The sequence below is a fragment of the Phacochoerus africanus genome, chromosome 5, assembly GCF_016906955.1.
Source record: "Phacochoerus africanus isolate WHEZ1 chromosome 5, ROS_Pafr_v1, whole genome shotgun sequence".
Classification (NCBI taxonomy): domain Eukaryota; kingdom Metazoa; phylum Chordata; class Mammalia; order Artiodactyla; family Suidae; genus Phacochoerus; species Phacochoerus africanus.
In genome coordinates, this window is record NC_062548.1 from 107,558,383 (window position 1) to 107,574,568 (window position 16,186).

At 38.3% G+C, this 16,186-nt stretch overlaps 1 protein-coding gene and 1 non-coding gene across 3 annotated transcripts in view; both read left to right on the forward strand.

Moving 5' to 3' along the window:
- EIF2AK2 (eukaryotic translation initiation factor 2 alpha kinase 2) overlaps positions 1 to 11,143 on the forward strand; it is a 38,691-nt gene extending 27,548 nt beyond the window's left edge. The window contains exons 14-17 of one of the 2 annotated variants that reach the window (XM_047782274.1): positions 2,030 to 2,158; positions 7,721 to 7,822; positions 10,212 to 10,262; positions 10,340 to 11,143. In XM_047782274.1, the coding sequence (XP_047638230.1) occupies positions 2,030 to 2,158; positions 7,721 to 7,822; positions 10,212 to 10,262; positions 10,340 to 10,462 (405 nt within the window). In that variant the 3' untranslated portion in view covers positions 10,463 to 11,143. Of the gene's footprint in view, positions 1 to 2,029; positions 2,159 to 7,010; positions 7,413 to 7,720; positions 7,823 to 10,211; positions 10,263 to 10,339 lie in introns of those variants that run through there. The other variant, XM_047782276.1, reaches the window with a different exon arrangement.
- Positions 11,144 to 11,906: 763 nt separating this feature from the next.
- On the forward strand, positions 11,907 to 12,013 carry LOC125128574 (U6 spliceosomal RNA). The gene has a single exon (XR_007135274.1). It is a non-coding gene; the product is annotated as a U6 spliceosomal RNA (small nuclear RNA).
- Positions 12,014 to 16,186: the final 4,173 nt, after the last annotated feature.

Consider the following 16,186-nt stretch of genomic DNA (forward strand, 5'->3'; position numbering starts at 1 on the left):
TGCAGATTCTCAAAGGTCAAACTTTAATACTACTGAGCCTTCTTTTTCATCTTCTTCAGCTTTTCTAGCTTCACTGCTGCAGTTGCTGCTTTCTGATATCTGAGAGAAGATGCATACAAAGACATGCACCTTATTTTGTGATGCTTTGCAAAATACCTGCTGCTGGTGGCTTTGCCAGAGTACAGTCTTTACCCAGTGCCCCTATTCTATAAAGTCAACCAAATTTTACCACCTTCTGTCAGAATCTTGAGAACTAGACTAAAGATACTGGTGAGGGATATAGAGCCTTCTAGGGGTGAGGGCTTACAGCCTCATTGGCCCAGGTTCCTAAGACAGCCTCAACCTGATCATCAGCCTTTATTCCTGTGCCTCCTGTATAAAGTTTATACCTTTTTTATCCTTTACCACCCAACATTTTGCCTAGTCATATCATCACTGAATAGACTAAAAGTGGCATTGAGTTTCTTTTTCTTTTTAGTAAGATATCAACAAGTAGCCTAATATTCTTATTAGACTGGCCCACCCAGCTTATATATTTAGACAGTATCCTAAATGCAACCTCCTGTTTCTCAGAGTCAGGTTATAGACTTGGGTGGGACCAGTAGTTGTACTTGCAAACCCAGACATTCCTACTTTGTAACTTGTAGGAAGGCAGAGGCACATTTTTCTCTCCACACTCCCACACATCAGCAGCTTTCCAACTGTGTTATCGGTGGTGGGTTCCAATCTAACTGTTAGAATCTAACAGTTCTAATCTGACTGCTGATTTCTCCATGAGCCTTTTCAGAGTGGTTCTTGGAAGCTCTTCTTTCAGCCTTCTTGGGCTTATGGTCTCGTCTCTTTCACTTCCTTTATGAGGCCCTCTAGTAAGTGTTGTCTCCTAGAGTCTGGTGTGTATGTATAGGCCAGTATTGTATTGAAAGTAGCCTTTTCAAGAATGACACAATATTAGTTTCCTCATCAACAACCTTCATGTTTTCATAGTTTTTGGAATATTGGTCAATACCTTCTAAAAGTTGTGTGTGGAGTTCCCGTCGTGGCTCAGCAGAAACGAATTTGACTAGGAACCATGAGGTTTGCGGGTTCCATCCCTGGCCTTGCTCAGTGGGTCAAGGACCCGGCATTGCCGTGGGCTGTGGTGTAGGTCTCAGACATGGCTTGGATCCTGAATTGCTGTGGTTGTGGCATAGGCTGGCAGCTACAGCTCCAATTAGACCCCTAGCCTGGCAACCTCCATATGCTGCGGATGTGGCCCTAAAAAGCAAATAAATAAATAAATAAAAGTTGTGTAATGGGAAGAACATTCCTCGTTTTGTTCTTCCTTTTCTTTCTATCCCCCCCCCTTTTTTTCCTTCAATGTGCTTAAAGAACCACATAGAAAAAAATGTGTCCAGTTAACTTGGTATCCCTTCAAGGATAGAGGGGATATGTTTGTGAAGAGGTTATCAGGAACTTGGAGAAATGGACATAAAGGAGGCCTCCCCAGGAAATTCTGCACATGATACTCTGCAGAATTATTGGGAATAAACTCATTCTGAGAATCTCAAAACTGGAAGCAATCTTAAGGGCATCTACTTCAACCCCCATCAAATCCTGGACTCATATTTGCAACATTTCCACCAAGTGAGTGTCCAGCCCTGTCTTAAATACTTCCTGGGATGTGGAACTCTCTAAATCCCATTTTTTAAACCACATAATTAGTAGATCAGGATATATTAAAGCAAATTTTGTGATTATTTCCACCATCCAGTCCTGGATCCATCCCCTGGGACCATGCAGAGTGAATCCACCTTCCACTTACCTTCAGATATTTAAGGCAGCCATGCCCCAAGCTTCTGCTGTCAGCCAAAGAGTCCTTACTTCCTCAGTGGCATTTTAAAGACTGATGATATTAAATTTCCTGTTTTGGGCTACCTGTGTAAGGTGAATACCTTATAAGTAAATATAAAAACTTAATACTAAATATGATTTGGATGTTGATAACAGTCTGTCAAATTGGTACTTATAAATATAATTTTTTTTTCTGTAGCCAGGTAACATATTTTTAGTAGATACAAACCAAATAAAGATTGGAGACTTTGGACTTGTAACATCCCTGAAAAATGATGAAAAGCGGACAAGTCGAAAGGGAACGTTGCGATACATGAGCCCAGAACAGGTGAGATCGCCTTCCTTTCTGTTTATGTTTTTTACCTCTTTCATTTTTTTAACTATAAAAATGATAGACATCTCTCATAAAAGTAAAACAGTACAGAAGTAAATAGAATAAAAGTGGAAAAATTCACCTTACCCTTCCTTTCTATTCCTACTCTTCTCACTAGAATTTGTGACTTATCCTTTTAAGTCATTATCCTTGAGTTATTACAGTTATGTAGATACAGGAATTCTCTTGTGGTGTAGCAGGTTAAGGATCTGGTGTCATCCCTGCAACAGCTTGAGTCGCTGCTATGGTGAGGGTTTGATCTCTGGCCCGTGACCTTCCATTGAAAAAAGATATATAGACACAAATATATAGTTATAGAGACTTTTTTTAAACATTAAAAAATACATACTTTTTTTTACAGGGATACTATAATGTTATTTTTGTGACAGTTTTTTAAAATTTGATTTATTTTATTTTATTTTATTTTATTTTGCTGTCTTTTTAGGGCTGCACCTGAAGCATATAGAGCTTCCCAAGCTAGGGGTCAAATCGGAGCTGTAGCCACTGGCCTACACCACAGCCACAGCAACGAAAGGTCTGAGCCGTAACTGTGACCTACACCACAGCTCATGGCAATGCCAGATCCTTAACCCACTGAGCGAGGCCAGGGATCAAACCTGTGTGCTCATGGATACTAGTCAGATTTTTTTCTGCTGAGCCATGACAGGAACTCCTCAACCATGTATATCATAATCTTTCTACATCTATAGATCTGACGCATTCTTTGAAGTAACTGTATTGTAGGCCAAAGTATTGAAATACCATAACTCATGTAACTATTTCGTAATTGATGGGCATTTATTTAGCTTTTTCCAACTTTTTACATTTACAAACAGGTTATATGTCTTCCTCCTTATGTTTGAATCTAAAAATAAATATTTCTTTTTTTTCCTCTGGCTAAACTTGCAGCATGTGCAAGTTCCTGAGCCAGAGATCAAACCTGTGCTCAAGTTGTAACCTGTGCCACAGCTACAGCAATGCTAACTCCTTAATCTACCACACCACTCGGGAACTTCCTAAAAACAAATATTTCTATGATAATCAATAATAGAATCTTTTTTCGTTCTTTGGTTGCATCCATGACATGCAGAAGTTCCCAGGCCAGGTATGGAACCTGAGCCTTAGCAGTGACAATGCTGAATCCTTAACCACTAGGCCACCAGGGAACTCCAATGATAGATTCTTTGAAGTGAAATTACTGGTTAGAATGACAGGTACAATTCAAAGTTGATAAGTGCTGTGAAATTGTCATCCCCCAAAATTGATTCTAGTGTGCTCTCCTACTAAAGTGTGTGAGAATGCCACTTCCTCCCTCACACTCTCAGACCAGGGTATTATCAGACTACAGTTTTGGTCAGTAAGATGAATGAGGCATATTTTGCTATTTCAGTTTTCATTTTCCAGATTTTTTAGTAAGATAGGTCATTGTACATGCATTTACTTAAAATTTTCCTGCAAATTCTCTATATCCTTTCCTCATTTATCTTTTTTTTTTTTTTTTTTTTTTTTTAGGGCTGTACGCAGGGCATATGGAGGTTCCCAGGCCAGGGGTCCAATTGGAGCTGTAGCCGCTGGCCTATGCCAGAGCCACAGCAGTGTGGGATTGAAGCCACATTTGTGACCCTCAGCACGGCTCACGGCAGCGTCGGATCCTTAACCCACTGAGTGAAGCCAGGGATCGAACCCGCATCCTCATGGATGCTAGTTAGGTTCATTAACCGCTGAGTCACAACTTATTTTTCTTAATTAGGTTTTCTTGTTCTAATTTATTTGTAAAGAATCTTTATATATTTTGAGTGTTGATAGTGTACCTGTTATTATGTAATTTTTCTCCTTTGCTGTCACTTTTTATTTCTTCATTTATAATGTGGCATAGAAGCTTTTAAGTTGTCAAATTTATCAATTTTTCTTTATGGCTAGGGGTTAATCATTTTTATTTTGGAGGTCCTTCCTTCTGTAAGATTATAAAAGTATTTTGTGGTTTTGCTAGTTCTTTGGTTGAATTAATTTTTGTACATATACGAAGAAGGGTTATAACTTGATTTTCCCCAGGTGGATATGAAATTGCCTCATCACATGTATCAAATAGTTAATGATTTAAAACATTATTTTAAGGAAAATTCATAGAGACAAAAAAGTCTGGGGGGAGAGGAATGGGAAGTTGTTATTTAATGGGTACATTTGCTGTTTGGGATGATGAAAAAGTTCTGCAAATAGCTGGTAGTGGTGGAGTTCCCATCATGGCTCAGCGGAAACAAATCTGACTAGTAACCATGAGGACTCAGGTTCAATCCCTGGCTTCACTCAGTGGGTTAAGGATCCAGTGTTGCAATGAGCTGTAGTGTAGTTCCCAGGTGCAGCTCGGATCCCACGTTGCTGTGGCTGTAGCATAGGCTAGTGGCTGCAGCTCCGATTTGACCCCTAGCCTAGGAACCTCCGTATGCTGCAGGTGTGGCCCTGAAAAAAAAAAAAAAAAGCTAGTAGTGGTGATGATTATACAATATTGTAAGAGCATTTTTAATGCCACTAAATTGTACAGATTAAAATGGTTAAAATGGTAAATTTCATAGTATATATATTTAACACAATATAAATACACTATTTTATCATATATTAAATTCCCACACACTTAGGATCTATTTCTGGATTTAGTAATCCGGTTAATTTATTTTTTTCTCTTTAGTATCATCCTGTTTTAATTATTATAGCATTATAAATAAATTTTTGTATTTGAACCTAACAACCTCCCAACATTATTCTTCAGTTAAGAAATGTTCGGAGTTCCCTTCGTGGTGCAGTGGTTGACAAATCCGGCTAGGAACCATGAGGTTGCGGGTTCGCTCCCTGCCCTTGCTTAGTGGGTTGACGATCCGGCGTTGCCGTGAGCTGTGGTGTAGGTTGCAGACGCGGCTCGGATCCTGCGTTGCTGTGGCTCTGGCATAGGCTGGTGGCTGCAGCTCCAATTGGACCCCTGACCTGGGAGCCTCCGTGTGCCACAGGAGCGGCCCAGGAAATGGCGAGAAGACAAAAAAAAAAAAAAAAAGAAATGTTCTACCTTCAGCTTTTAGAGTGTGGTAGGTCAATTAGGTCTCAATAAAACCGGATAAAAAATGTTCTTCATGTTCACATTGACTGTTTCGAATAAACTATAGGATCAGCTTGTCATGTTCCATAACTGGCATTTGACAGCAATTGCTTTGTATTTAAGGATTCAGTTGAGGAGAACTGACATCTTTATATATTTGAGACTTCTTCTCCAGGACACTGGTGTATTTCTCCTACTTACTCAAATCCCCCATCAGTCAGCTTTTGCCCAACTATGCTGTGTTAACAAATGACCCTGATTTCTAGTGATCTTCACAATACCAAAGATTTATTTCTTGTTCCCGTGATGTTATGGCTGCGTTCTTGTCTGCAGTTTTGGTCCACGTTGTCTTCATTCTAGAACCCAGGCAGAAGGAAGAACCCTATCTGAGTATTGCTGTCCTCATTGCAAAAAGCAGTGTCAGAACCTTGTGATGGCTTTTAAGATTCTGCTCCTCAGTGGCATACTTTGCTAAAAGCATTGCCTGGAGCACATTGGCTGTCTCAAGGCAAACATAGTGGGGAAATAGCATGCTTTCTCTGAGAGACCAGTGCACAAGCAAAAGAATACAATCTACCTCAAGACCACTTTTATATTCTTCAATGAAGTTGGAAAATATTTTTGTCTTTGTGAAGATTGTTTATATTTTTAATGCTTTGCCTTGAATTTGTATAGTGTCTTGCTATTAAAAAATGGGACTCCTTGTGTCTAACTAGCTATTAGTGAGGCTATTGATTTTTTTAAATATATTTACTTATTTTTAATTGTGGTAAAATGTGCATACCATAAAACTTACCATCTTAACCAATCTCAAGGGTATAGTTCAGTGGCAAGTGAGTACATTCCCATTGTTGTGCTGCCATCACCACTGTCTGTCCACAGACCTCTTCATCTTGCCAAAGTGAAACTCTGGACCCATTGACTAGCTCTACATTCCCCACTTCCCCCAGACCCTGGCACCTATCACTCTGATTTCTTTCTCTATGAATTTGATTACTCTAAGTACCTCATCAAAGTGGAATCATACAGTATTTGTCCTTTTGTGACTGGCTTATTTTGCTGAGCATACCTCCAAGATTCATCAATGTTGTAGCCTGTGTCAGAATTTCCTTCCTTTCAAAGGCTGATATTCCATGGTGTGGACATACCACATTATGTTAATCTGTTCCATCAATTATTAGAGTTGCTTCTACCTTTTGACTACTGTGTATCACTGTATTGCTGCTATGAACATGGCATGAATTGTACAGCTATCAATTCATAAATGTTTGGCATATATATGGACTCATTACTCTAATAGATGTTTTGATTGATGGCTTTTGTCTATTTTCATATTTTGGGGGTGTTTTTCTTGTTTTTATTTTTGATTGGTAAATGCCTTTTAAAGATGATTTTTTTTTTACTGATAATATATCTTTCAAAATACTTCTACTAATTTGTCATCTAAGAAAAAAATGCACTGAGCTATCTGATGGTTTGAGCTAAGAGTCTAGAATGAAGAGGGGACATACCTCTTCCCTCTGGGGATCATTTGGCATAAAAACATAATTTTTGCGTGTGTGTGTGCAAAACATGAAAGTAGAAGATAATAGGGGTGCCGGTGGCTCCCTTTTAACTCCTACTTAATAAATATCTTCTGCATCCTGTAACTGTCACCTTTTATTGAGGAATAATTTATACACTAGAAAGTAGATAAATCTTAAATGTACTTTTTTTTTTTAGTGTTGACAAAGGCATAGACCTGGGAAACCTACAAGCCTATGAAGATGTGGAACATTTTCCTCACCCTAGAAAATTCCCCCCTTTCCAATCTGTAACTCTTCTCCATTGCCCAGAGGCAGCCAGTGCTTTGATTTCTAGCATCATGGATTTGTTTCCCCTGTTCTTGAGCTTCATATGAATGGAATCATACAATACGTCCTCTTTTGTATTTGATTATTTCCCTCAGAGTAATGTCCGATGGAGAACCTCTAGTTGTTGCTTATGCCAGTAGATTATTCTTTTTTGTAGCTGAATACTATTCCACTGTATGAATAAACCATGATTTGTTCATCTATTCTGTTGATGGACCTTTGGATTGCTCCCAGTTATGGAGTATCATGAATAAATCTGCTGTGAACAGTAGCATGTAAGTCATTTACTGGGCATTTTTTAAACTGCATTACCTGATGCGTCTCTTTTTACCCCACAGTCAAACTCTGAGGTTAAAACTATTGTTATCACCTTTTTATGGTTGAGATTCCTACATTGACGGTTAGTGTACAACAGGTGATTCAACAATTTCATGAGAGAGATTTGAACCTGGGCAGTCAGACTCCACAAATCTTGCTAATAAGCATATATTGTTGTGTAATATAAGTTATTTGTGTTAAATAACATTTTGTCTTTAGAATGCATGAGTCACAAATGTAAATACATTTTGGTTTCTTTAGAGTTCTTCAGAAGACTATGGAAATGAAGTGGACATCTATGCTTTGGGGCTAATTCTTGCAGAACTTCTTCACATATGTCCCACTTTTTCAGGAACAGTGAAGGTAAATAATCTCACAAAAAAGATTAAGCAACAAAAATGATAAGCAACAAAAATGATACTAAAAATGTTTTAGAAGAAGGCATAACGTCTTATGGAAGCAGCTAGGAGAGAAGTCTTGCCAGCTGTAGGGATTTAGGTTTCGTGGAGGCATTTAAATCGGGCTCTGAAAGATTGGCTGGCTTTTTAAAAAACATATTATTTTTTAATAGTTATTTCCCCAATACAATTTTTTTTCTACTGTACAGCATGGTGACCCAGTTGCACATACATGTACACATCCTATTTTCGCACATCATCATGCCCCATCATAAGTGACTAGACATAGTTCCCAGTGCTACATAGCAGGATCTCATTGCTAATCCATTCCAAAGGCAATAGTTTGTATCTATTAACCCGAAGCTCCCCAACCACCCCACCCCTACCCCTCCCCCTTGGCAACCACAAGTCTTTTCTGCAAGTCCATGATTTTCTTTTCTGTAGAAAGGTTCATTTGTGCCTTATATTAGATTCCAGATATAAGTGATATCATATGGTATTTGTCTTTCTCTTTCTGACTTACTTCACTCAGGATGAGAGTCTCTGGTTCCATCCATGTTGCTGCAAATGGCATTATGTCATTCTTTTTTATGGCTGAGTAGTATTCCATTGTGTATATATACCACATCTTCCTAATCCAGTCCTCTGTCGATGGACATTTGGGTTGTTTCCATGTCTTGGCTATTGTGAATAGAGCTGCAATGAACATGAGGGTGCATGTGTCTTTTTTAAGGAAAGTTTTGTCCAGATATATGCCCAAGAGTGGGATTGCTGGGTCATATGGTAGTTCTATGGATAGACTTCTAAGGTATCTCCATACCAATCTCCATAGTGGTTGTACCAGCTTACATTCCCACCAACAGTGCAGGAAGGTTCCCTTTTCTCCACACGCCCTCCAGCATTTGTTATTCATGGACTTATTAATGATGGCCATTCTGACTGGTGTGAGGTGGTATCTCATGGTAGTTTTGATTTGCATTTCTCTAATAATCAGTGATGTTGAGCATTTTTTCATGTGCTTGTTGGCCATCTGTACTTCTTCCTTGGAGAAATGTCTATTCAGGTTTTTTGCCCATTTTTTCAATTGGGTTGTTGGCTTTTTTGTTGTTGAGTTATATACGTTGCTTGTATATTCTAGAGATTAAGCCCTTGTCAGCTGCATCATTTGAAACTATTTTCTCCCATTCTGTAAGTTGTCTTTTTGTTTTCTTTTTGGTTTCCTTTGCTGTGCAAAAGCTTGTCAGTTTGATTAGGTCACATTGGTTTATCTTTGCTCTTACTTCTGTTGCTTTGGGAGACTGACCTGAGAAAATATTCATAAGATTGATGTCAGAGAATGTTTTGCCTATGTTCTCTTCCAGGAGTTTGATGGTGTCTTGTCTTATATTTAAGTCTTTAAGCCATTTTGAGAACTAGAACAAACAATCCAAAAATTTATATGGAACCACAAAAGACCCAGAATTGCAAAAGCAATTCTGAAGAACAAAAACCAAGCAGGAGGCATAACTCTCCCAGACTGCAGGCAATATTACAAAGCCACAGTCATCAAGACAGTGTGGTAGTACCAAAACAGACATATAGGCCAATGGAACCTATATATATATGCCAATAGAGAACCCAGAAATAAACACAGACAGCTACGGTCAATCTTTGACAAAGTAGACAAGAACATATAATGGGAAAAAGACAGTCTTTTCAGCAAGCATTGCTGGGAAACCTGGATAGCTGCATGTAAATCAGTGAAACTGGAACACACCCCTCACACGATGCATGAAAATAAACTCAAAATAATTGGCTTCTAATGGTCCAAATTAGTAAGGCAATGCTGCCATGGAGACAGGAGTGTGAAGAGTGTGTGTGGGAATAGCGGGCAGTGTCATTTTTATTGGGGCATGTAACTCAAAGGAATCGTGGTTGATGGTACTGGAAAGATATATTGGGGCTAAATTAAGGCAGAATATGGATTTCCTTGAGAAGATAGCAGGGAGCCACTGAAGGCTGCAGGCAACTGTATATCCTAGTCTAAAGCTTTGTAAAAGGGACTCGCCTGGAGTTGTGAGCCTTCTCCTCTATAAAACAGGGATAATGAAAATACCTATTGCACAGGGTTCCAAAAAGGATGGAGATAATTTATATGATGCTCTTAACACTTGCACATGCTGTAATGTTCAGGATGGTCATTACATGGTGTGGGTTGGGGAGAGGATTCCTGTTTGCTTCTTGGCGAAAGAAATTTTCCAAAGATCTAGGAAAATCCTAGATTCAGGGTATCCCCAGCCTTTAGTGCTTCTTAAGTTTGTTTTTTCTCCAAAGTGGATAATTGCCTAATGAATATATGTATGTTTATTTTTTAGCTTTTTGAACGCCTGAAGGCTGGCATCTTAGATGTATTTGACTACGAAGAAGTAAGCACTTAACAATATTGGAATTTTATTTATTGCCATGTTTCATTTCCTAGCATTGACTCTTACTGTCATTACAGAGAGGTCTTCTACAAAAATTACTCTCAAATGACCCCAAGAAACGACCTAACGCATCTGAAGTACTGAAGACTTTGAAGGCGTGGAAGAATGTCACAGAGAAAAAGAAACGAAACACATGTTAGATACTAAAAAAAATATCCTGCTTCTGATAGTTGATTTTCCTGTAACTGTCTAAAATTTGCTGGGAATTATTGATGGTATTTCCCTTCTATTTTCATTTTCCCTTAATTTTTTTGCCACATTTGCAGAAAGGTTTGCATTTTTTTTTTTTGTTACTTTAAAAACATTCTTAAGGAGTTCCAGAGTTCCGGTCGTGGTGCAGTGGTTAACGAATCCGACTAGGAACCATGAGGTTGCGGGTTCCATCCCCGGCCTTGCGCAGTGGGTCGAGGATCAGGTGTTGCCATGAGCTGTGGTGTAGGTCGCAGACGCGGTTTGGATCCCGCATTGCTGTGGCTCTGGCGTAGGCCAGAGGCTACAGCCCCAATTCAACCCCTAGCCTGGGAATCTCCATATGCCGAGGGAGTGGCCCTAGAAAAGGCAAAAAGACAAAAAGACAAAAAAGAAAAAAAAATCTTAAATTTGATTTTTTCCTGGCTCATCACCTTATTATGAAGATGGGAAAAAAATCCCTCAAATTTTCTTTTTTATACCAATTAGTTAATCAGTTAATATAATTTATTAAATGTCTACTATTTCTAGGCCAAAAAAAATAAGACCTATCCCTGTCTTAAATACCTAACAATCCAGATGGAGAAATATGGTAACCATGAAGCGATAAGTAAAAAAGATAAGTACCATCACTTTGGAAAAGAATTTGGTACCATCTAGCAAAGTTAAATGTATACAGTGGTCTCTGAAATGCCACCAATTCCATTCCTACTTACATGCCCACAAGAATGTTCATAGAAACCCTGTTTATAATAGTCAAAACAACAGGAAACAATGCTAATGTGCTCCTGAAGAAGAATGGCTATGTTCCGTAGCACACACTGAATACTATACAGCGGTGAAAATGAATTGCAGCCAAATGCACCAATGTGCTACATCTCTCAGAAACATGCTAAGAAACAGAACAGATCACAGAAAGCATATACAGAATGATTCCATTAATGCAAAGTTTAAGAACATAAGGGAAATTAGTTTGTTTAGGTATCCAAATGAATGTGGTAAAACAAAAAGAGAAGGAAAAGAATGAGAATTGCTAGGAATTCTCTTGTGGTGCAGCAGGTTAAGGACCTGGCACTGTCATTGTAGCAGCTTGGGTCCCTGCTGTGGCAAGGGTATGATCCCTGGCCTGGGAACTAACACATGCCATGGTTGTGGCCAAAAAAAAAGAGTGAGAACTGTTATTAGATTCTAATGGTGATTATCTCTGAGGAGGCACAGAGGTGATGTTATTGGAGACATGACCTAAATACATTTTTTAACCTATTATAGCAGTTACGTTAAAGAGATGCTAACTGTGCTATAAGGCAGTGGCTGAGTACAGAAAACAGTCAGTCTGGAGGGCGAATTCACTCTATTCTGAGATATCAAGGCACAGGGCTTGGAAGTGACATTCCAGTGCTCGCTTCGGCAGCACATATACTGAAATTGGAACGATACAGAGAAGATTAGCATGGCCCCTGCGCAAGGATGACACGCAAATTTGTGAAGCGTTCCATGTTTTTTTGAGCGGCCCAAGAAATAGCAAAAAGACAAAAAAAAAAAAAAAGAAGTGACATTCCAGTGAGACTTCCTTGTGTGAGAAGGATTTAGATGAATGGAGAGGAGACTTCGTGGGTAGTCTGGGCGTGGGGTATGACATGTGTGCTAGAAAAGATAGATGTGAGGAACACTGGGTATACTAGTTTGTTTCCTTGAATTGCTGTAGGGAGTGCTGGAAGATAATTTGGGATGTATCTTGGAAGAACTTGAGGGTTACTTTTAGCTTTACAGCAACCAACTACCCATTCTAAAGTTGTCATGTAATTTTACAATTTTTAAAATGAGCAAAGTTAGGCTCAGCAGAACAATCGCAATAATAGAAAATACTTTGTAAAGGCTTATAACAATTTTTTTAAATGCTGCTAAAATCAATGAATATGATCCTCAGCATCCCATGCAGTATTTAAGGCAAGGTTCATCAGTGAATGCTAAACCTGTTGGTTGAAAAGGTATTGGGAAACAGGCACTATGAAAAGAATTAAATATAATCGCACAGTTGCTACTACAAAGGAGAATGTGTATCTTTAAAAGATCTTGCCACTATAATAACTAAGTGTTTAAATTTAGCATCACCAAAAGCAGGGGGATCTGACATCATGCCTCTCCCAATGTGATGTAATTATACACTCTTACCTATTTAGTTTTCTTGCCCACAGTGTTTAACTGGAATTTAATCATGAGGAAATTATTAGACAAAGCCTGAGCGAAGTCAGTAACTTGGGCTTCTCATAAAGTCAGTATCCTGAAAAAAAGTAGGGGAACTCTTCTAAATAGAAAGAGACGAGAGAGATATAATGACCAAACGGAATGCTTGAATCTTGATTGTAACCTGGATATCAAAAAAAGAAAAACCCAGCAAATAGCTATAAAAGACCCTTTTGAGACAATTGAGAAATTTGAATATAGATTGAAGATTAAATGACATTCCCATTGTGGGAATTCTCATTGAGTTGCCATTGTGGCTCAGTGGGTTAAGAACCCAACTAGTATCCATGAGGATATGAATTCAATCCCTGGCCTCACTCAGTGGATTAAGGATCCGGTGTTGCTGTGAGCTGTGGGGCAGGTCACAGATGTGGCTCAGATCCTGCATTGCTGTGGCTGTGGTATAGACCTGCAGCTGCAGTTCCGATTCGACCCCTAGCCTGGGAACTTCCATATGCTGCAGGTGTGGCCCTAAAAAGAAAAAAAAAATGACATTACAGAATAATTACTAATTTTCTTAGGTGTGATAATGATAGTGTGGTCATGCCAGGAAAAGTCTTATTCTTAGGCAGTGTGCGCGGAAATATTTAGAGGTGAAGTGGCGTGATGTTTGCAACTTCCAAATATTCAGCAGAATCAATGTATGTGTGTACACATATATCGATGTGTGTGTGTATACACATATATGTATGCAGAAATAGGAAATGTGGCAAAATGTTAACAATTGAAAAATGGATAAATCTAGATAGAGAATATAGAAATATTTCTTATATTATTCTTGGAGATTTTCTATAGGTTTGAAATTTTTCTGGGTGGAGAGATTTTTTTTGTAAACTAATACTATTTGGAATTAATGAATAAGGCTAAATTCAAAAGGAAAACCAATGAGTGGCAAATTAGTGTGAATGTGGCCTTATTTTACCTTCTTTCATTTTTTAAATTGAGATATAGTTGATTTACAATATTATATTAGTTTCAAGTGTACAACATGGTGATTCAGTGTTTTATATATCTTTCTTTCACTTTAATGTTTGTACTATAGTAAGCTACATTTAGTAATTAATTTTATGAAGTAAATATATAGTGCCCCTTGGAAGCTTTTATTTTATTGTAAGTATATATTTTCTCAGCCTAAAAACTATAGTAAATAAAAAATATCCTCTTAATCAGAGGAGGAGCAGGGCAAAGGCCCGGGGCTTTATTTGCCAATTAAAACACATACACAAGAATTCGCATCATGGCTCAGTGGGTTTAGAACCCGAATAGTATCCATGAGGATGTGCTCACTCAGTGGGTTAAGGATCCGGTGTTGCCACAAGTTGTGGCATAGGTTGCAGATATGGCTCGGATCCATCGTTGCTGTGGCTGTGGTGTAGGCCAGCAGCTGCAGCTCTCATTTGACCCCTAGCCTGGGAACTTTCATATGCCACAGGTGCGGCCCTGAAAAGGGAAAAAAAAAAAACAAAAAAACCACAGAGTTTCCGCCATGGCATGGTGGGTTAATTATCCCACCTACATCACAACTGTGGCTTGGATTCATTCCCTAGCCTGGGAACTTCCATATGCCCTGGGTGTGGCAGAACAAACAAAAATCCACTTACATGCATGCAGAGATTTTGAAAGAGCTATTTTGACCTAGTTGTTTTACTAGAAACAGAACTTCTAGAAAATGTTTATCACTAATTCCGCGTATATTATTTATTAAATGTACACCTAACATAAATACATATATATTTAACATACTCAGCACATATATGTTATTTGTATTAGGTGTACTTAGCATAAATAGACACATAAGAGTGTGTGTGTGTGTGTGTGTGTGTGTGTATGGCTAGCTACTTAATTTGTGGGACCCAATGCAATATGAAAACATGAGGGCCTCGTTCAAAAATTAACATGTGGCCTTATGCAACCACATAGGTTGCATGTCCATGAAGTCAGATGTGCATAGATATACAAGTGTGTACACACATATCCATACAAGCACACATATGTCTGAAATGTTTAGAAATCTAAATATGAGCTTTCCCAAGACTCCATTATCCAGTATATCTCCTTGAGAGAGAAACTCTGCATCTATTTCCCACTTGAGTATTCACCATAACTTGAGGTTCTTGGCATGTAAACTTTTCATTATGGAATATAGAATAATTTCAATGTTATTCATTTAGTTTTATAAGTTTTATGTTAAAACATATAAACCAGAGACTATAATAGGGAAACTCCATGTACCCATTACCCAGCTTCAACAATTATCAATATCCTTGCCTTGTTCTATTTACCCCTTCCTTTTTTTTTTTCCCATTTTTGGCCGCCCTAAGGCATACGGAGTTCCCTGGGCCAGGGATCAGATCTGAGCTGCAATTGAGATGTAAGCCACAGCTGGGGCAACACTGGATCTTTAACCCACTGTGCCGGGCCAGGGCTTGAACCTGCGTCCTGGCACTCCCAAGACACTGCCAATCCCATTGCCCATAGCGGGAACTCCTATCCCTTTTAAAAAATGTCTTTGCTGAAGGATTTTAAAGTAAATCTCAGACATTGTATCATTTCACTTGTAAATACTTAATTGATTTTTAACAGATACGTTCTTCATAATTTTAATCAAGCCACACTATCATTGCCACTCAACAAAATTAATAAGATTTCCTTAATAATCATGTCATAATCAGCCTGTATTCAATTTTCCTATCTCAAAAATATCTTCCTCCAGGTTAAGTCAGGATCCAACATTACATTTAGTTAGTATGTCTCTTTTAAAAACTCTATATAACATTCACCCTGTTTTTAATTTCTTTCCTCTTGCTATTTATATGAGGAAGTAACTAAATCATATATTCTATAGAATTTCCTCCATTCAAGATCCGGCTGATGGTATCCCCATGGTGTCTAATTAGATCTAGAAACTTGATTCTGGTCTGAAATTTTTTTCCAGGAATACTCCATAGGTGATGCTGTGTACTTTTCTTTTGCATCACTCCAGGAGGCACATGATACATAGTTGTTCCACTTTCAGTGATCTTAAGTTTGGTCAGTGATTTTTGGTGCCATCTACTATCAATCTTCCTTATCAGTCTTTCACATAATGTTGTTAGCAGCCATTGATGATTATTGCCTGGATCTGTTATTTCATTAGGAGTTGCAAAATAGTGATTTGGAGATTCTATCAAACCTTTTGCATTTATTATCTGTGATTCTTCTGTAAAGATAAACTTCTCTAAAGCTGAATGGGAAAGATGGGAAAATGTTTATTAATTTTTAGAATGGGTTGGAGCCCCAGCAACCTACAAAGGTGACAAAGAGGTTTTTGTTTTTTAGGCTGGGATGTGACACAGCCTTCATTTTGAAACATTGTGTTTAGAATGGGTTAGAGCAGGATGATACTATATTTTTATCTGTCTTTTAAGATACCACATATAAATGATATCATA